At 47.3% G+C, this 21,685-nt stretch overlaps 1 protein-coding gene across 1 annotated transcript in view; it reads right to left on the bottom strand.

Moving 5' to 3' along the window:
* Positions 1-19,717: 19,717 nt before the first annotated feature.
* Positions 19,718-21,685, bottom strand: part of DDX17 (DEAD-box helicase 17) — a 38,017-nt gene continuing 36,049 nt past the window's right edge. The window contains exon 13 of the mRNA XM_073549459.1: positions 19,718-21,015. Within this exon, the coding sequence (XP_073405560.1) occupies positions 20,606-21,015 (410 nt within the window). The 3' untranslated portion in view covers positions 19,718-20,605. The remainder of the gene's footprint in view (positions 21,016-21,685) is intronic.

Genomic DNA, 21,685 nt, shown 5'->3' on the forward strand with positions numbered 1-21,685 from the left:
TTATTCGTGGACAGATATGGGAGCCATCTGGGGAAAAAAAGAGATTTTTAAACCGTGAATCGCCCCTTTGAATTACAATGATTTACCCTCTAAAAAGAATGTATTACTGTAATAATCATTGTGTACCAGTCTGGTCCTGTTGCTACTCTACGTCTTACATTGTTTCTTTCTGAGGCTTGTGCATTGTTATGTAATTTATAAATAAATTGTCTGGTTTGGTAACATGGTGTTGTTGTATTTTTGTACAATATTATTGTATATTAAATAAATGTTTTTATATAAAAGAACGCTTTGGCGTAGAGGCACTGGACCATTGAAGGGAATGGAGCTGGTCATTCCATGCATGGAGGGCTAAACCTTAAGCTGGGCTTTCATCACGTGGTCCACAAAGACATTCTGTGTAGTCTCCAGATGTTACAAACAGCCAAACAGATCGTCAAAGGGGTTTTCCGGGACTCTAAATTCCTATGTGCCAAAGAACTTACTGGCAGTTAGTCTCTGGGCAGAACAGGCGGGTAGTTGGCAACTATTTCAGGCGACTTTCCCCTCCTTCAATTCCACACATCAACAGAGCAACGGCTTCTTTTCTGTCACCTGTGCGTCACTGCTGGCATCCTGCTGATCGAGAGCTGCTCAGTGGGGCGACAGAGAGCCAATTATTAAATCAGCATGGCATCGGCAGAAACGTCCCATCGACAAAGCGGCAAAGAAGCTACAATGCCGACGTGACGTCACTTGAAGCAGTAGAATCACCGGTGGAGCAGTCATCGCTCTGAGCTGGCAGAGATGGTTGGCAACTACCGGCCATTTATTGAGAAAAACTCATCCAGACCCTTTTATAAAAGCTGTTATAGTGTCTGCCATTACTACCTGTGTGGTCTTACATTCCACAGTCTGACTGCTCTAACTGTAAAGAACCCTTTCCTAGTTAGCTGCAGGAATTGTATCTCCTCCAAACATAATGCGTGCCCCCTGGTCCTTAACTTATTCCTTCCAAAGGCCATACTATGTGCCAGTCCTTTGTATTGACCACACATGTAATTATACATATAAACAAAAACCTTAAGATTGTCAATTTAGGTTAAATACTTTACAGACTTATCATTTCCAGGCTGTTTTAGACGCCTTATTCAATATCGGTATGACATTTTCTGCCTGCGCACTGAATGGAGATACTGAAGAGGAAGCTGAACGCTCCCCCAAATCCAAAACAGGCAACACAGGAGGCAGAACAAGCACCGTGACCGTCTTTTTGGTGGTGAGTAAATGTAATCTACAAGTCAGAAAACTGTAGTAGGAGGCATAAGCAGACATTCCTGTATTGAGGCATGGGTTGAAGAATACGAAGGTGACAACCACTACTGTGGAAGGCCATGTAAGCGACATAGAAGATACCATGCTTCCATTAACAAGTGCAAGCTAGTACACAAAATGTTGCTGCATTACTGCCAAACTGAATCTTTGTCAAAATAATACCTGATTTGGCGAGTGTTCCTGAAAAAACTGAAGGGACAAATCCAGAGACATTCTTTGAAGACCATCTAGTGGAGATGTCTGGGAGGGATAATCTGACTCCACTCTTTGCAGTGTAAAGTGATTACAGGGTTACTTCAGGACCAGGACTCCCTGGTAGACCACCAAGACTTGCGCTTATCAAGAGCTTACATTATAAAGACCAAGGCAAAGTATTAAGAATGAACAGAGTGCCAGGAGGTCACCATACATGGAAAACGTGTTGCCTCCCCACCCCCCCAGGCTACTCAGCCGAGGTGCAGGAAAGATTGCAACTCTGGGACATAAATCTTTGATCGAGTATTATATATTTATTGCTCTCAATTGATCCAGCCAAATGAAGAGTGGTGGCCCAAGGAGGCGTCTTTTTTTTTTTTTTTTTTTAAATATCAAAGAATGCACAGAGACTTTTAAACACAGAGGAGAGCAGTAGATTGACCTTTCCAGATTAACATGGTGAGAACAGGATTTTTAGACTGTTACGATTATATTTTGTTTGAAAAGGACTGATCATAGCACAAGCTGATGATCTAACGGCTAACTAAACAGGCTGATAACATGGTAGCAGGATTCTGAATGAGGACCTCTGGTCAGCAAACATTCTGGTGAGTTTACAATGTTGGAATTTGCAATTCTGCTTACATAATAGTTGGGATTTGTGGAAGTACTCCAACCCTGCTGAAAGAGAAGGTTAACACTTGGTTTTGATTGGAAGGTGGTGGGGTGGGGGAATACGGCTTCTATTAACATATAAAACACTTTATGCTGTAGAAACCAGAAACACTGGAGCAAGGTATGACGAAGCTCCTTAAGGAAAATGAGTATATCTTGTATGGGTAACTAAATAAATGTGGTGTCATGGAAGGTTTGTGGTATGAGGAAAGCTACTAAACCTTCACCTATTTTTGAGTATTTAAAAAGTTGTCTCCAGTTATAGTTGGATTACAAAAAAAACCTCACACGACAGACTCCGTGCAGTCGTTACACAGAGTCTAGATACAATGTGGGTGTCATGTGTTTCATACGTCTACTCTAGGGAAGTAGCTCACATGTCTTTGAAGAAGCCTAAATTGTGCCATGTTAATGTATTGGTGTATGTGTCCTCCCCATACTCCAGCAGACACTGGAACATTTTACTATGTTACCAGATATACCTTTACTCAGCGATTGCAATAATGTTATTACCACAAACACAAAAGGGGAGTGGAATAGAATATGAGATCACTAAACTTGGAAAGTGTTGTCTGTAACATGTTCTGTCAGAATTTTCCAGTGCCAACAGCAGGCGGGTGCGTGACTGCAAGTATGTGATTTGCATGCCAACTAGACATAGAATCATAGAATGGTAGAGTTGGAAAGGGACCTCCTGGGCCATCTGGTCCAACCCCCTGCTCAAAGCAGAATTCTCTAAATCATCGCAGACAGATGTCTGTCCAGCCTCTGTTTGAAGACTTCTATTGAAGGAGAACTCACCACCTCTCGTGGCAGCCTGTTCCACTCATTGATCACTCTAACTGTCAAAAAGTTTTTTCTAATATCTAATCTGTGTCTCCTCCCATTCAGTTTCATCCCATTGCTTCTAGTCTTTCCTTGTGCAAATGAGAATAAAGATGATCCTTCTACAATGTGACAGCCCTTGAGATATTTGTTGACAGCTATTAAGTCTCCTCTCAGTCTTCTCTTCTACAAGCTATACATTCCCAAATCCTGCAACCATTCCTCATAAGACAGGGTTTGCAGACCGGTCACCATTCTGGTCGCTCTTTTCTGAACTTGCTCCAGTTTGTTGTCTTTTTTAAAATGTGGCGCCCAAAACTGAACACGGTATTCCAGATGAGGTCTGACCAAAGAGGAGTAGAGGGCAATAATGACTTCACGTGATCTAGACTGTATGCTTCTTTTAATACATCCTAGAATTGCATTTGCCTTTTTTACTGCTGCATCACACTGTTGACTCATATTCAGTCTGTGATCTATTAGTATACCCAAGTCTTTTTCACATGTGCTGTTGCTTAGCCCTATTCTTCCCATTCTGTATATGCTTTTTTCATTTTTATTGCCCAGATGTAGTACTTTGCATTTTTCCCTGTTAAAAACCATTCTGTTAGTTGCTGCCCACTTCTCCAGTTTATTTATATCTTTTTGAATCCTCTCTCTCTCTCTTCTCTAGTATTAGCTATCCCTCCTAGCTTTGTTCCATCAGCAAATTTAATCAGTTTACTCTCAATTCCTTCATCTAAATCTTTGATAAACATGTAGAACAATACAGGGCCCAGGACAGAGCCCTGTGGTACCCCACTTGAGACATTCTTCCAGCTGGATGTGCAGCAATTTACGACCACTCTTTGGGTCCCATCACTAAGCCAGTTATGAATCCACCTAACAGTTGCTTTGTCCATTCCATACTTAGCCATTTTTTCAATAAGGATTGTGTGAGATACTTTGTCAAATGCTTTGCTGAAGTCAAGATATACTATATCTACAGCATTTCCCTGATCCACCCAATCAGTGATTCTGTCATAGAAGGAAATTAAGTTAGTCTGACATGACTTATTTGTTACAAACCCATGCTGACCCTGTTTAATCACTTCATTATTATCCAGGTACTTACATACATGTTGTTTAATAATTTGATCAAAGATCTTTCCTGGTATAGAAGTCAGACTCACCGGCCTATAGTTGCCTGGGTCCACCTTCTTCCCCTTTTTGAAGATAGGAACAACTTTTGCTCTTCTTCAGTCTTTTGGGACTTCTGTTCTCCAAGAATTTTCAAAGATTATGGAGAGGGGTTCAAAAATTTCTTCTGTTATCTCCTTCAGTACTCTGGGGTGTAATTCATCTGGACCTGGAGACTTGAACTCATTTAGGTTAGCTAAGTGTTTCCTCACTATCTTTCTGTTTATAGATAACCTGGATTCTTCTATTCCCTTAATAGGACAGTGAAGAACAGTTGATGTTACATTTCCTTTCTGAGAGACAACAGATGCAAAATAGGAATTTAAAAATTCGGCCTTCTCAACATCCTGTCTTACCATTTCATCATTTTCATCCTGTAAAAATCCTATAGCATCTTTGACTTTTCTTTTACTTTTGACATATCGCCATAACCCTTTATTATTGCTTTTGACATCTCTTGCAAGCCTCAATTCATTGTCAGCTTTAGTAATCTGATTTGTGCCCTGCAAGTTCTGCAGACAGCATTATATTCTTCTTTAGATATGCCTCCTTCTTTCCATTTTATAAACATTTCTTTCTTCCTTTTTAGCATGTGCAGCCTCGATCAATAACAGTGCATTGAGTGAGGCCGGACACTTCTAGTAGTAATGTTGACAGAAGTATGCATGTTGCTTACCAGCGGTCAGTTGACCAGACATCAGTTGGTTTCCTGTCCCTGATGGGGACCTTGTTCCTACAGATACCTGTAAGGACTCGTCGGATCCCAGGCTCGGCCGGTCGGTTCAGGTAGCGGGAGTTCCTGGAAGCGCCCCGGTGGGTTCGGGGAGGATTCCACAACTGAGCCGGAAGGTGGAGCTGTGTCTGGAGAACTACAGTTTCCTGAGGGCCAGCATCGGAGAAAAAGAATATCCCTTTGGATCTGGGCGGCACCTGGTGTGCGCTGCCCGGCGTGCTGCTGGGTTTACGGGTTTGGCAGCATAGGGAGGCGTGCTGGGGGCTCGGCTGGTGACATGTCCTAGGCGGTCCTCTGGCGTCATCGGCTGAGGTCGCTGTGGCGACGCGTCAGGGGGCGGGACATGGGGTGCGTCCCGGATGCCGGCCGGCCTTTCGGAATGGCACCGCAGTCGCATGTGCTTGGCGACGCCTGGGGCTGCGGCTGGTGTCGGGGACACCGGAGTCTGGAGGTGTCGTAATGCTGGGGGCGGGTCGGGTCCAGGGGAGGAAGAGGTGCCGCTGGCCAAGACCTGCTGACCCGGATATCCGGGGGAGGTGCAGTTAAAGGGAATCTCACCTCATTTTTCTGATGAGATGCGGCCACCGCAATCGGGCTTATCTACATTCTACGTTCTTTAATGCTGTAAGTAAGCCCCCCGATGTAACCTGAAAGAAAAACGAGCTAGATTATACTCACCCTGGGGTCCGGTATGATGGGTGTCGCAGTCCGGTCCGGCACCTCCCATCTTCTAGCGATGACGTCCTCCTTCTGCCGCGGCTCCTGTGCAGGCGTACTGGTTTGCCCTGTTGAGGGCAGAGTAAAGTACTGCAGTGCGCAGGCGCTGGACCTCTCTGACCTTTCCTGGCACCTGCGCACTGCAGTACTCTGCCCTCAACAGGGCCGATAAATTACGCCTGCGCAGGAGCCGCGGCAGAAGTAATGAGGACGTCATCACTAGAAGATGGGAGGCGCCGGACCGCACCGCGACACCCATCGAACTGGACCGGACCCCAGGGCAAGTAATCTAACTCGTTTTTCTTAACTTTCAGGTTACATCGGGGGCTTATCTACAGCATTACAGAATGCTGTAGATAAGCCCCTGATGGCGGTGGCCGCATCTCATAGGACAAAAATGAGGTGAGAGATTCCCTTTAAATGAGCGCTACACATGCATCGGAGCTTCTGAGCCATTGGTCACAATGGACGTAGGTGGGCAGCAGCAGCAAGAGAACCCTGCACAGCAGCACGCTACTCAGAAGCCACGTACTGTCTGGCGAAAGACCCGTGATGGAACGGGTGATGGCCAGGCGAGTTGTCAGTCCAGCCACAGGAGCTCCTCCAGCGTGAACGAGTCGGCTGAGAGATGCCCCCCTCATAATCCGGTACCTACTTACTGCAACACTGGTAAGGGATCTTCGTGAAAGAATGTTCACTCAGAGATGCAGTCTTCCTGTCCTGCTAGGGGAAGAATGTACTGGGAATTCAAGACACAAGGAATATGCCATCTGCAGATGCCCCCTGCCAGACTCTTGTCCGAGAAGGTTATGTCAGACTTGTGTCCAGCAGACGGTGAGGCTTCACCGGGGGGAATCAGCCACTAGGGTAGGATATATTGCCTCATGTTTACACCCCCCACAGGTAGTGGAAGAAACGCCCAACTTCGCCGCAAGCCTGAAGGAGATCTTTAAGACGGAAGTGAGGGAGTCCATAAAAGGGGAAAGAATATAGAACAAGCTTTTCAGATTCGGACTCCTCTATTGACTGTGAGGAATGAGGATTCCTCCTGCTCTTCGTCTTCTTCCTCAGAGGAGGACTCTGGCCGTTTCTGCTTCCATTTAGGCTGTGTGGACAAATTAGTGAAGGCGGTCAGAGGCACTATGGGGGTGGTGGAATCCAGGCCGGAATATTCTATACAGGACGTCATATTTGGGGGATTGGATCAGAGAAAGCGTAGATCTTTTCCCTTAAATGAGAAAATTCAGAACTTGGTACACCGAGAATGCAAGAGGTCGAAAAAAAAAAGGGGCTCCTTGCCTCCAGCATTTAAACGAAGGTACCTCTTCAAGGACCCCGTTGTAAATACTTGGGATAATGCCCCGAAAATTGATGCAGCGGTGGCCAAGGCTTCAAAGAAGTCCTCCTTGCCCTTTGAGGACCTGGGAACCCTGATAGACCCTTTAGATAGGATGGATGACACTTTCCTTAAAGGGGCATGGGAGATGTCAGCTGGATCTGAGGCCAGCAGTGGCGTCCACTTGTACGGCCAGGTCTATGATGGTCTGGCTGGATCAACTAAAGACTCAGTTGAAAGGGGGAGCCCCTTGTGAGACTATCCTAAATGCCTTACCGGTGATTCAAGGTGCTGTGGCATTTCTGTCCAATGTTTCAGGAAATTCAGTCAGGATGCAGCTCAGCGGGTGTTATGGTTAAAGTGCTGGCTAGGGGATATTCAGGCCAGGTCCAGACTTTGTTCCATCCCATAAGAGAGAGAGTACCTCTTTGGTCCGGTCCTGGACGAGCTTCTGGAGAAGGCAGGGGACAATAAAAGAAACTCCCCAGCTTGTCGACCCCTTCCGACTGGCGTTCCTTCAGCAGAAGGTTCAGTTGTCTTCCAGGGACCGAGCCAAGTGGGATGAAACAAAAGAGGTACGGGGTTTATATTTGGAGGCTCCTCCCGAGAGCGTAAGAAGCCATCCCCATGACTAGCGGTTCCCGTGGGGGGTAGATTATCTGCCTTCTACCCAGCCTGATCATGAATTACCAATAGTGACTGGGTTCAGAGTCTAATATCTAATACTCAGATTGGAATTATCTTCAATTCCACAGGATAAATGCAGGTTAACCCCTTTTCCAGTCTTCTCCCTCAGAGCTGGCTGCCCTAGAGGCGGGGGTCGGAGAGGGGTAGAGGATTCTACTCCTTCCTATTTTTGGTTCGGAAACCGGATGGCTCTTCAGGGCCATCATTAATCTTAAAGCCCTGAATAATTTTCTGATAATACGCCCCTTGAAGATGGAATTGATTGTCTTGGCAATAAAAGAGGGATTTTTGGTACTTACCATAAAATCTCTTTCTTGGAGCCTTCATTGGGGGACACAGGTAGCCATAGGTGTGTGCTGCTGTCGCTAGGAGGCTGACACTAGGCAAAAAAATAGATATTAGACCTACCGGTAATTAGGTTTCCAGGAGTCCATCCTGACAGCACCATGGAGGACGTCGTCCTCCTCCTTGCAGGGACAGGAAAGCACACAAAAGGTTAAAAGGTAAAAACCCCACCACCTTTCCCTCAGTGTTTTGACAAGTACCACACCATGGATAATGCAAGTAACAAACCTTTATTGACTAAGTCATATTACAGCATATGAAATAGCATACATGGGGGGGGAACTAACCGTGCTGTCAGGATGGACTTCTGGAAACTTAATTACCGGTAGGTTCAATATCAATTTTCCAGGATGTCCCTCCTGACAGCACTATGGAGAATACTAAAGTACCACCTCAGGGTGGGATTACTGCCTGGAGAACCTTTCTCCCGAAAGCAGTCTGCTGACCAGATAACACGTCCAGTTTGTAATGCCTGCAGAACGTGTTTACCCTTGCCCAGGTCGCAGCCCTGCAGATCTGCTCTAGAGATGCTCCTACTCTCTCGGCTCAGGAGGCTGATATAGCTCTGGTAGAATGGGCTTTTATCCCATCTGGGGAATCTACCCCTTCTGATCTATAGACCTTAGAAATTACAGTGGTAATCCATCTTGCGATGGACGCTTTTGAAGCTTGTTTTTACCCCCGAACAGGATGAACAAGTTAGGGTCCCTTCTCCAGCTTCAAGTGGCCTCCAGATAAGCAATGACCGCCCATCTAACGTCCAGAGAGTGCAAGGCCTGCACTTTTTTGTTTGAGGGGTTCTCGCAGTAGGAGGGTAACACCATTTCCTGGTTTAGGTTTTGGCCGGAGGCTACCTTAGGCATAAAAGCTGGATCCAGCCTTAAGACTATGCGATCCTCCTATATCTGTAGATATGGGTCTCTAGTGGACAGAGCCTGGATCTCACCTACTCTCTTAGCCGTGGTAATGGCCACCAGGATTGCAGTCTTCCATGTGCGAGCTGAAATGGGCATGTCTCTTCCCAGAACATAGGGTTCTTTACAAAAACCTCTGAGGACCAAGTTTAAATCCCCGGGGAGGCCAGGGGGTAGTCAAAGAAGGTACTCAGTGCCGAGATTTCGACTTTTAGGGTGCTGGGCGTAAGACCTTTATTAAACCCTGCCTGGAGAAAGTCTAGGACCTCTAGGACGTCGGGGACCCCTGCTACGAAGTCGGACCTGCAACCTTCCAGACAGAACCTCTTCCAGATCTTGTAATAGATTGCTGAGGTCACCATCTTCCTACTGGCCTGGATAGTAGATATGACCTGGTCCGACAATCCCCGGGCCTTCATGATGTCCCGCTCAGGATCCATGCTGAAAGGTGTAATCTTCCTGGATTATGGTGGAAGACTGGACCCTGGTGGATAATGTCTCTCCTTAGGGGAAGCGTGATCGGATTCTCTACGGCCATGATTCCCAGCAGTGGGAACCAGCAACTCTTCGGCCAGAATGGAGCGATCAGTGCAACTTTTGCCCGATCCTCTTGAATCTTCCTGAGCACCGCTGGAATGAGTGCCAACGGTGGGAAGGTGTAAGAGAGTGGTTTGTCTCATCTCTAACTCAGAGCATTGACCGCCTCCGGCACGTCCGATGGATTCAGTGAATAGAACCTGGGTACCTTTGAAATTTTCTGGTAGCGAACAGGTCTATCCGGGGAGTCCCCCAGCCATGGCACAGATGCTGAAATATCTCCTGGTTCAGCTCCCACTCGGTTGGGCAAATCCTTTGCCTGCTCAGGTAGTCCGCTACAACATTTTGCAAGCCTTCTAGATGTACCGAGAGAACTGTGTTCTCTGCCCAGGAGAATATCCTTTCCGCCAGGTCCTGTAGCGCTGTGTCTGGGACCGCCCTGGTGCCTTAGGAATGCAACTGCTGTTACGTTGTCCGAAAGTATTCTTACATGCTGGTTCCTCAGTTGCGTCCGGTTTCTTCTTGGGGCCTTCCATACTGCATACAGCTCTCTGTAGTTGGAGGACCTGTGGCTGATATTTTCGGGCCATTTGCCCTGGAGGATTCTTCCTTCTAGGTGGGCTCCCCATCCCCACGTGCTGGCATCCGTGGTGATCACCACACAAGAGATCCACAGGACGCCTGTCCGTAGGTTCCGAGTCCACCAGAGTACTGATCTTACTGCTGCGGACAGACGTATTGTCTTGTTTAGTGAGGCCTGACAACAATCCCATGTTGACAGGATCTCCCTCTGCAAAGGCCTTGAGTGGGCCTGCGCCCACCTGACACGGGATGCACGCCATCATCAGACCTAGTACCTTCATGGCTGATCTTTTGGTGACACGATGACTTAGTAACTTGCTGACTTTGCTTCGTACCATGTCCTGTTTCTCTTTCGGTAAAAAGGATGTTCTGCGTGTAGAATCCAGAAGTACCCCTTAGAATACCTTTCGGGATTCTGGTGATAGATCCGACTTCTGCCGGTTTATCGACCAGCTGAGGAATTCCATCACTGCAATGGTCCAAAGTCTCCGCCGATCCTGCCACCAGGAGGAAATCATCCAGGTAAGGTATGATTGTGACTCCCTGGCTTCTTAGGTAGGCCACCACCTCTGATGCCAGCTTTGTAAATATTCTGGGAGCCGAGGCCAGGCCGAATGGGAGGCACTGGAAGTGGAAGGTTCGGTTTGGTAGCCTTATGGTGAATCTTAACAGTTCCTGTGAAGCCAGGTGGATCGGGACCTGGTAATAGGCACTCTTCAAGTTGAAAGTGCACATCACCGAATCCCTGTCTTTGAGATGGACAGTCGACCTTATCGACTCCATCCTGAACCATTTATGATTGTGCGTGTTTCCCTGAAGGTTACATGATTGAGAACAGGGAGTAGTGACCTTTGCCTACTTCTGTCTGGGAACCGGAACTATAATCTCTGAGCCGACCAGCTCCTGAAGGTCTTAAGCATGGTGGAGTCTGCTGTCATGGTAGTAGGGGTGACGTATCTCTGGGGAGGGGAAGAGGTAAGCTCTATTCTGTAGCCCTCTGCTATGGTTTTTAGGACCCACTTGTTTTTGTTGATTTGGCTTGTTTTCCGCAAAGTGTCTGAGCCTGCCCTTGATACAGATGGCGTCATTGCCTTTTAGACCTAGAGCCTTACCCAAAAAGGGAGCCCCTACCCCTCCCACTATAGGAACTTCTGTAATTTCCTCTACTTGACCTTTCCTGACCTCTGTAGTCAGACTGTCTGTGGGTGGGCACCCCTCTCCGAAAGGGAACCTTCTTCCTATCAGATGCAAGCTCTAGAATGTCATCTAAAGTTTGCCCGAATACCAGTGATGGCAAACCTTTCTGAGACCAAGTGCCCAAACTGCAACCTAAAACCCAGGTATTTATGACGGTGTCAACATGTGCCAAATCCACATGGAAGAAAAGACCATAGCACTCACCGATCCAGATGAAAAAGTCACCTTTAATTAGCAATCCACATTAAAACTTCATGGCCGGGAGGCGTGAGCAAAATCTGACGATGGCCGTTTTGTGCCTACTAGCACTTGACCCGTTGAAGTGCTAGTAGGCACAAAACGGCCATCGTCAGATTTTGCTCACTCCTTCCTCCAGCCTCCCGGCCATGAAGTTTTAATGTGGATTGCTAAATAAAGCGGACTTTTTCACCTGGATCGGTGAGTGCTATGGTTTTCTTTTCTTCCATGTGGATTCATATACTGTCTTCTGTACCAGCACCCGAGATCACGGGGTTCAGCCTCTATCAGCAGTATGGATATGACAGCTTTATATCGGCAGTAGTTTTGGCAGTGCTGACTGGCTTTTTCTTTGCACGTTGACATGTGCCAAATGCCCCATCATGATCCCCTTCATGTAGAAATTGCCCATTCCACCACCTCCATCATTTCCTTCTCCCCATCACTCTGCCATCATTGGCCCTCTCCCCATTGACACACCACAGCAGCCACACTCACCTCTCTGCACGTCGGCAGCTTCCTCCCTCTCACTTCCTCTCACACATTGAGCGGCGTGGCTGGATGGCATCATCATTCAGCTCCGCAGCCGCGCTGCTCATTGTATGAGAGGAAGCTGTAGTCCGGAACAAGGATGAGGCGAGGCCGCGTGCCCGCTGAGAGGGCTCTGCGTGCCCTCTCTGGCACGCATGCCATAGGATCGCCATCAGTGCTCTAGACCCCGAGAAGGGGATGGAGCATAGGAGGCATTATCCCCCCGACCAAGATTTTAGCCAGATGGTCCTACGGGTCGCATTGGAGATAGAACTGTTTCTGGCGGCAAACCTTACTGACTCGGCCGAAGTATCGGCCAAGAAGGCAGTGGCGGACTTCATGAGGGGAAGAGAAGCTATAATCTCCGCTCTAGGGGTCTTATTGGATAGGTGTTCCTCCAATTGTCCCATCCATAGGAACATGGACCTAGTCACAGAGGTGGCCACTATGTTTGTTCTGATCAGGGCCGCAGATGACTCCCAAGCTCGTCTCAGGAGAATTTCTGCCTTTTGGTCCATCGGGTCCCTCAGGTTTGACGAGTCCTCAAATGGGATGGAAGTCTTTTTAGCGACTTTAGCCACTGGTACATCAATTTTAGGAATTTCTTCCCTCGTTTTAATGTCGTCTGGATCAAACGGTAAGCAAATCTTAAAGTCTCTGGCCAGCACAAGTCGACGTTCCACCTCCTTCCATTCTTCTAATATCATGGCCCGAATGTGGTCACTTATTGGGAACACCGTCTGCTTCTGAGATGTAAGGCCCCCAAACATTAGGTCCTGTCTGGACTGTGGCCTAGGGACCTCCTCTATTTGCATAGTATTCCTCACGACCTACACCAGTTCCTCTGTATCCTCTACTGGGAATAGGTACTTCCTGCCTTGCTCCTGGCTTTCTAGCGGTAGTTTGCCCTCCTGGTCTGATTCCTCATCTGAGCTCAGTTCCAACTCTTTATGTTCTGTTTCCCCCTAGGTCTTTTATGGCTCAGACCTGGACTGGGGGGTTGCTGGTGTGAGAGATTGGACAGGGAGGTCTGCACCTCCTCCCGGATTAGAGTCCTTATTTCAGACAGGAGGGACGGCTGTTCCTCCCTTACAACTCTGGACATGCAGGGACTGCAGAGTTTTGCAGTGTCAGCCAACTTCACATGACATATGGGACATCGTTAGACTTTGCAGAAGCCTTGCCAGACCGTTTAGCTGTGGGCAGGGGTGCTGCTGGGGTTCCCTTATCCTAAATATCACAACAATGGGAAGAGTCAGGGCTAGGTGCTAAGTGAGTGCTAGGGGATGTGAGCTCTACACCAGGCGCACTTACCCCTGCGCACTTACCCCTGCGTCCTCAACCGCCTCCATCATGCTACACTCTTTTCTCCCCACAAGCACCAGGAAGCCTATCTCGTACCGCTACTCTTGCGTTCCACGACCTGCAACACACGCCGCTTCCTTATTCCAGTGTAACTGACATCACTAGAAGAATAACGCCTTCTCCCGTAGGGTCACTTACGTGTTCCAAGGCTGGAACGCACACCAGCCCTGGGTGCCTGTGACGTCATCGGAAGTGTGACTCTTTCTCTCTGCCGTTCCTGCTGCTGCTTGTTCGCACACTAGTCCCGGGCGCCTGACGTCACCGGAAGTGTGACCCTCCCCGCCGCAATTTCTGGAAGTGAGGGCTCGTGGTATATGGCACCTGAGCCGAGAGGCTCCCACCGGAGCGGCTCTACCCAAGAGCCCATCTGGTCTTTGGGGCAGAGGGACTCCCCACCAGGGCGTTTTGGCCATGGGTCACTTGACAGGGGGGAGGGTATTGGACCAGCCGCACAATCGCCCTGAGCCCTCCGGGTAAGCTGTGCAGCGTTGCTCTAGTGTGTCCCTCCATGCAGGGATGGGAAAAACAGTGAGGGAAAGGGGGTGGGGTGGGACCTTTTAACCTCTCGTGTTTTCCTGTCCCTGCAAGGAGGACGTCCTCCATGGTGCTGTCATGAGGGACGACTTGTAAAAGGAAAATAGCACCTCCTCAGCCGTACACACCAACCGACAGCAACTCAGTTGGTGTTAAAGCAGTAGAAGCAACCAGAAGCTTAACATATGTACCAACCCAAAACAATGGCTCCTAGGCCAACAACGGTACAAACATTCAGGGAGGGTGCTGTGTTCCCCCAATGAAGGCTCCAAGAAAGATTTTACGGTAAGTACCAAAAAATTCTTTATTGCTTCATTGGGGGACACAGGTAACTATGGGATGTCTAAAACAGTCCCAAGGGTGGGAAAAGAAAAAAGATATGTAAAGAAAAAATGGACTTAGGTCGGCTGGTGAGAAACAGACGCCTGCAGTACCTTCCTACCCAGGCCTGCGTCAGCCGAATTGTGGGTATTAACCCTGTAGAACCTCACAAAGGTGTGTAAGGACGACCAGGGAGAGACAGAGAGGGGGCGCTGTAGGAAAAATGGCCATTCCCTGTAGAGGGATGCAAAAAGCTAATAGCACTGCATGTGCGGTTCCAGGGAAGGAAAAGTAGTCGCTGCTGCTGGGGGTGCCCTGACCAAGGAGAATGGCCGCTGCTGAAAGAGGGCTAAAGGAAACAAAAGGGGTCTGCATGCTTGCGCTGCCCTGTGAAAGGACTGGAAAGAGGACAGGACCTGCCTGCGCTGCTGGGGGAGGAAACATACCTACCTGCAGGTGAGTCCACTGATCAGCTTCACTGCTGAGGATCACATCAGGAGCCCTCCGACATGGTGGGGGGGGGTCACTGGCATTGGGGATCCTCCTTCCCGCATAGTCTCCAGACGGTGCAGAAGACGGCATGGCACAATAACACCACTAAAAAGCTCTGGCAAGTGTCCAGGATTGCAGAGCGGTGTTGGAAGAAAACAAATTCGCAAGATGACTTCACCACATTCAAACAGGCAACACTCGCTTTCAAATCTGCCCTCACCTCTGCTAAACAGGCCTACTTCACAACCCTCGTATCTTCCAAACCCAGTTATTCAAAACATTTAACTCCCTCCTCCGCCCACCACTGCCCCCTCCAACCTCCCTCATCTCTGCCAAGGACTTTGCCACACACTTCAAAAATAAGACTGACCAAACAAGGCAAGTCTTCATCATTCAACCACCACAACCCTTTTGTATACCAGACCAATGCCCAAACCCCATAGCCTCACTCTCCAACATCACTGAAGGGGAGCTTAATTGTCTCTTCTCCAAATCGCACCTCACAACCTGTGCACTTGACCCCATTCCATCCCACCTCCTCAACCTCACCACCGCACTTATCCCATCCCTAACCCACCTCTTCAACCTATCACTAATGTCCGGTACCTTCCCTCCTGCTTTCAAACATGCCACAATCACACCCATCCTTAAAAAGCCAACCCTTGACCCAACAGCTATCGCCCAATATCATTGCTCCCATTCGCTTCCAAACTCCTGGAGCAGCACGTCCACACTGAACTTTCCTCCCACCTCTCATCTAACTTGCTCTTTGACAATCTACAATCTGGTTTCCGCCCCCATCACTCCACTGAGACAGCCCTGACCAAAATTACTAACGACCTACTTACAGCCAAATCAAATGGACAATACTCTATACTCCTGCTTCTAGACCTGTCCTCTGCATTCGACAGTTGACCACTGCCTCCTACTACAGATCCTCTCCTCCTTCGGCATCAGAAACCTCGCCCTATCCTGAATCTCCTACCTTTCCAACCGCACATTCAGCGTCTCCCACTAACACACCACCTCCTCATCCCACCCTCTCTGTTGGAGTCCCCCAAGGCTGTTTTAGGACCCCAACTCTTCTCAATCTATACCCTTGGTCTGGGGCAACTCCTAAAGTCCCACAGATTCCAATAACACCTTTATGCTGATGACACTCAGATCTACCTCTCTCGCCCAGACGTCACTTCTCTGCTGTCCAGAATCCCAGATTGTCTATCAGCCATATCCTCCTCCTCTCGCTTCTTCAAACTCAATGTGGACAAATCTGAACTCAATCTTTCCTCCATCTCAGTTCTTCCTTACCTGACCTAGCTATAACAATGACATCACACTTTCCCCAGTACCAGAAGTCCGCTGCCTCGGAGTAACCTTTGACTCTGCCCTGTCCTTCGAACTACACATCCAAACTCTTTCTACCTCCAGTTGTCTCCAGCTCAAAAATATTTCCAGAATCCATCCTTTCCTCAACCCTCAATCTACTAAAATGCTTGTGCATGCCCTCATCTCCCGCCTCGACTACTGCAACATCCTTTTCTGTGGTCTCCCTACTAACATCCTTGCACCTCTCCAGTCCATCCTTAACTCTGCTGCCCGACTAATTAATCTCTCCTCGCTACTCCTCCGCTTCTCCCCTCTGGAAATCTCTTCACTGAATCCCATTCCCTCAGTGTATCCAGTTCAAACTACTAATACTGACCTACAAGGCCATCTATAACCTGTCTCCCCCATATGTCTCTGAACTAATCTCCCGATACCTTCCCTCACGTAATCTCCAGTCCTTTCAAGACCTTCTCTCCACACTTATTCACTCCTCATCCAACCGCCTCCAAGACTTCTCCCGAATTGCCCGTCCTCTGGAATTCTTTGCTCCAACAAGTCCGACTATCAACCACATTTGGATCCTTCAGACGGAACCTGAAAACCCACCTCTTCAAGAAAGCCTACAGCCTGCAATGACCCCGCTACCTTCTCACCACTACCGGAGATATCACCTCAACCAACACCGGAACTGCTGCAACCCACCAACCTACTGTCTTCTTCCCCACCATCCTGTAGCATGTAAGCCCGAAAGGGCAGGGTCCTCTCCCCTCTGTATCAGTCTGTCATTGTTAGTTTACTGTGATATCTGTAATTTGTATGTAACCCCTTCTCATGTACACCACGGAATCAATGGTGCTATATATATTATTTATAAATAATAACAACCCCTTACAAGAAGGGAGAGGCCACTGCTGGTGACCACAGTCTTCCTCTCAGCCCTCTCCGAGAAGAGGGGTGAGGAGGGGAAAAGGCAAGGACTGGCCACCGGGAATCGCTCTGAAGCATCCATCAGGGTGACGGGATAAAGTCTTGCCTGCGGGTCCTAGAGTGGGCGATACCAAACTGCTCTCTCGGTTGCATATGTGTAGGAAAACAGGGTGAGACATTACACCCTGTAACCCAGGATGAATTTGAAAGATAAAAGGGAAAAGATAAATACACCCAAAACAGGAATCCTGTAAAGGAAAAAACTGTGATCAGATCCAGGTCCGCCTCCTACAGACACTAAGCTAAAACGGAGTTGCTTTGTGCCTGGAGGTGAGTGTATACTGAGGAGCTATTTTCCTTTTTTGCCTAGTGTCGGCCTCCTAGCGACAGCAGCACACACCCATAGTTACACGTGTCCCCCAATGAAGCAATAAACTAATTTTTGAAAAGTTTTATGGCGGTGTTAGATCTGAAAGATGCATACTACCATGTGCATATTCAGGTAGATCATCAGCAGTTCCTCAGGGTAGCAGTAACCATGGGGGGGGGCTCAGTCCAGCACTTCCAGTTTAGGGCTCTGCCCTTTGACCTTGCGGTTGCCCCTTGTGTTTACTAAAGTAGTTGCCGAAGTTATGGCCCACCTGCGCGAGTCCGACATCCTCATCATTCCCTACTTGGACGATTTCCTTATTGTAGGCAGGTTGGCAGACTATTGTCTGGTTCAGGTAGAGACGACAATGTCCACTCCAGAGTGCTTGGGGTGGTTATTGAACATTAAAAAATCCTGGCTACAACCCTTGAGTGCAGCAGTTTTTGGACCTCATTTTGGACTCAGAAAAACAGGATTGTTGCCTACCGTCGGATAAGCTGGTTCGCCTTCGTCACCAGGTTTTGAAGGCATCCAACAATCCCACAGCAGGGTTTGGCCCTGTTGGGTTCCCTAACTTCATGCATCCCGGCAGTCCGGTGGGCACAATTTCATGCAAGGACCCTACAAAGAGATGATAGGTCCCTTGGAGGGTTCCTGCAGGGACGGCTGACCTTATCCCGAGCTTCTGTAAGGTCACTTAAGTGGTGGCTAGTTTGGGGTAACCTGTCCAGAAGGGCTCCCTAGGAATACTGCTGGAGAGAACAGTGCAAATAGGGTCTTATACAACGCAAAGTGAATTGATATAATCAAATTCTACTCGTCAGATGGAGCTTTTGATAAAGCATATTAAGTTATCCGCTACGGCACATCCACGCGTCAGCAAGTGATCATGTTGTAGATAAATGAGCGGGTTAATGTGGATAAAATCTGCGCTGCTGAATAATCATATGTCCAAACGTATTTCACAAAAAGAAAGGTGGTTTATTCAACCCGTTTCAAAGTCTAGGTGACGTCTTCTTCTGGATATACCACACGAATTGTCAAAATCAGGGAAGACAGGGCAAGGATTATAGTAATTGCCCCCTTGTGGCCCAGAAGGGCATGGTTCTCATTGCCAAGGACCATGTCAGTCTCTGATCCATGGGTACTGCCTGAACATCCGGATCTCCTCTCCCAGGGTCCAGTCTACCATCCACAAGTGGCAGGACTCCACCTGACAGCATGGAATTTGAAAAGGGGTTACTGAGGGATACAAGATTCTCCCCCAATTTACTAGCCACCCTTCTAAAAAGTAGGAAGGAAATTACAACCAGGATCTATGCAAGGACCTGGAGGAAATTTCTAGCCACCACAGAATTTAGAGCTGCGGAGGGCGTGCCAATAGACCAAATTCTGGAGTTTCTTCAGAAGAATCTGGACATGGGTTTTTCCACTAGTACCGTTAAGGTGCAGGCGTCAGCCCTGGGGGCCATATTTAGATGCAACATCGCTAATAACTACTGGGTCACCAGGTTTAATAAAGCAGCAGGCAGATCTAGACCCATAGAGAGATATAGGTTTATGCCACGGGACTTGAACTTCGTACTCACGGTAGGACTATTTGAGCCGGTGTCTTTATGGATATCAGAGGTATTCGCTATGCGATTATCTTAGGTGGTGTCATAGATCGTGCATGCTGATCAAGTAGGTTTCATGTCTGAAAAATCTGCAGCAGAAAATATGCAGTATCAGTAACCTCCACACCAAAGCTTTATGGTCTCTAGATGCTGCTAAGTGTAGAGTGGAGATATCTGTGGAACGTGCTGAAGTAGTTTGGTTTTGGTCCAAACTTTATCCGATGGGTGAAGTTGCTATATTTTGCTCCGACAGCACCGATTTATGCATTCAGGTCAATAACAGAACGCTTTGCACTGGTTATGGGAAAGTATCAGGGGTGTCTGCTTCCCCCCCCCCACCATTTGCCCTAGGGTACACAGGGGTGTCTGCATTCCCACATTTACCCTAAGGGAATTCCTAGAACTACAACTGCAGATACATTCACTATGCGTCAATCCTCTGAAACAGATCTCACGATCTTGTTACAGAATCGTTAACCACAGCAATTAGGGCTAAGTTTCATTGAAACCTGTGACTTTCCAACTATTGACAAACAACTCCTAGTATTCCACAAGGTCATTGTCTGCAGGGATCTGCTTATTTAATAATTGGAGAACACTAGAGCTAACCCCCATCCTGACAAAACTCCTACTTTTATTTTATCCACCAGGTAGTTGTCATTATAGATACAGGACTATACTCTATTACAGGCTAGACAGCTCTAACCTTTTACCTAATCCACACGATTTTCATTTTTTTAATAAAAAAAAAGGAAACAGGCATCGTTTGAGACACTTTTATTTACAAATACCAAATGGTATCAATCATGGAATTGGTGTGGGAGGTGGGAACAAAGCTGCACTCCCAAAGCAACAAAGAGACTGCACTAGCAATAGGATTGCTACAATGTGTCATTTGTAAGCAGAGAAAACAAAAAAATGACAGGAAGAAAAAAAAAAAAATCTTGCAAGGAAGCCCCTTTACTAGTACAGATGTAACCACTCTAGTGAGAAAGAACCTACCTTTAAAAAAAAAAAACAAACAAGAAAGGTTTCCAAATTCCCCATCCTATTATCACCTGAGATTTTGGTGAATACAGCATCTCTATGGCAGCATTGCTTTGTAAAAGTAAAATGTGGCCAAGCTAAATAGTGGACAGCTTGGTATAACAGCGAGATGGGTGAAAAATAGGCAAAATGTATGTAATGAACTATAAAATCAGACACATAACAGCTGAAGGAGGGGAACGTATGTGCTCATATTCAGGATTGGTTACCTACCTGAAGAAAAAAAAAATGCTTTATTTTTCTTGTACAAAACATCAACAAATGACAATGTATCACAGATGGAAATAGAGCTGGAGGTAAGAGGATGTTTTAATACATGAAACTGAAAAACAAATACCCCTTTCCATCACCATCTCCCCCATCGTAGGCCTCCACACACACACACAAAAAAAAAAAAAAAAACACTAGAAAATCATGGTCCTAAAATCATGTCAACAGTAATGGAAATTGAAGATGAGGCATTATGAAATTAAAGGTTTTTCCTCAAATTCGATTTCTTGCCGTTGACAAAACAAATCTGAATGAAATTCAGTTTAAAAATAAAAAGTATCTTGCAAAACAACTAGAATAAAAAAAAAACTAAAAAATAAAAACATTAATAAATCATTTTCGAGCCGGGGGTGGGGGAGGTGGGGGAGGGGGTGGGTACTGATAACTAGCTGCTTGATTCATATAGTTTAATAGCGAAGTACCGGGCGGGGCGAACTGCTGGGACATCAGCGGCTGTGGTGCTTGGCCATATGCTGCTGCACCATAGCTGCCAGCTGCCCCTGCTGTAAACGCGCCCTGCCCGTAGCCATACTGGCTAGGCTGGAAGTTGGAACTCTGGCCTGTGTAACCATAAGTCAGACGACCCTGGTCTCTTCCAGTTCCATTGCTTGCCATTCCATCACGATTATTTCGGCCGTCGCGTCTACCACCATCTTTGCCACGCATTCTCCGATCACATTCTTCTTGGTACATCATGTTTGGGTTATTGCTGGTTGGAATACTACGGTACCTAGATCGGCCTCCTAAAAATAACGATGCAGTCGAGTATTTAATTTCTTTGCTTTTAAAAGTGTTCCTAATTACAAAAACACAAGCTACTCAAAATAGGGATTTTGTCACTAGGTTTTTGCTACTCGTCTAAGAGCAGCACAATGTCAGGGCACAGACCCCCAATTCCAATCATGTGTCACTTACTGGACTGCTTGCTGTCATTTTTATAAAATCAGTTTTTCTGTTGCATATCTAGCCAGTCTCTGAATAACCACACCACTGATTGGCAACTGTGTGCACGGTCTGTGGGTAGAAAGCTGCCAATCAGTGGTGGGGGTGTGGTTATACAGGGAATCTGGCACCAGGTTTTTGTTACCGAGAGCACCATAATGTAGGAGCAGAGACCCCGATTATAACGATGTATCACTTACTGGACTGTGCTTTGCTGTTTCAAGAAAATAAGTGTTTTATCGGCAGGGAAATCAGTACAGGAGAACTTGCCCAACCATACCCCAGCACTGAGTAGCAGCTCTCTTGGTCACTACACAATGTACACAGAAAGCTGTGGTGTGGTCATGGTTATACACAGCTCAACAACCAGGCTTTGCTAGAACCGCAGCAGAGAAAACTGACCACCATCATAACTGCTGCACCCAGTATACTAAGCTATACATCACTGGAATCGAGGCCGCAACCAGATTA

This window comes from Dendrobates tinctorius, unplaced genomic scaffold, assembly GCF_039654945.1.
Source record: "Dendrobates tinctorius isolate UK_male_01 unplaced genomic scaffold, ASM3965494v1 ptg000159l, whole genome shotgun sequence".
Classification (NCBI taxonomy): domain Eukaryota; kingdom Metazoa; phylum Chordata; class Amphibia; order Anura; family Dendrobatidae; genus Dendrobates; species Dendrobates tinctorius.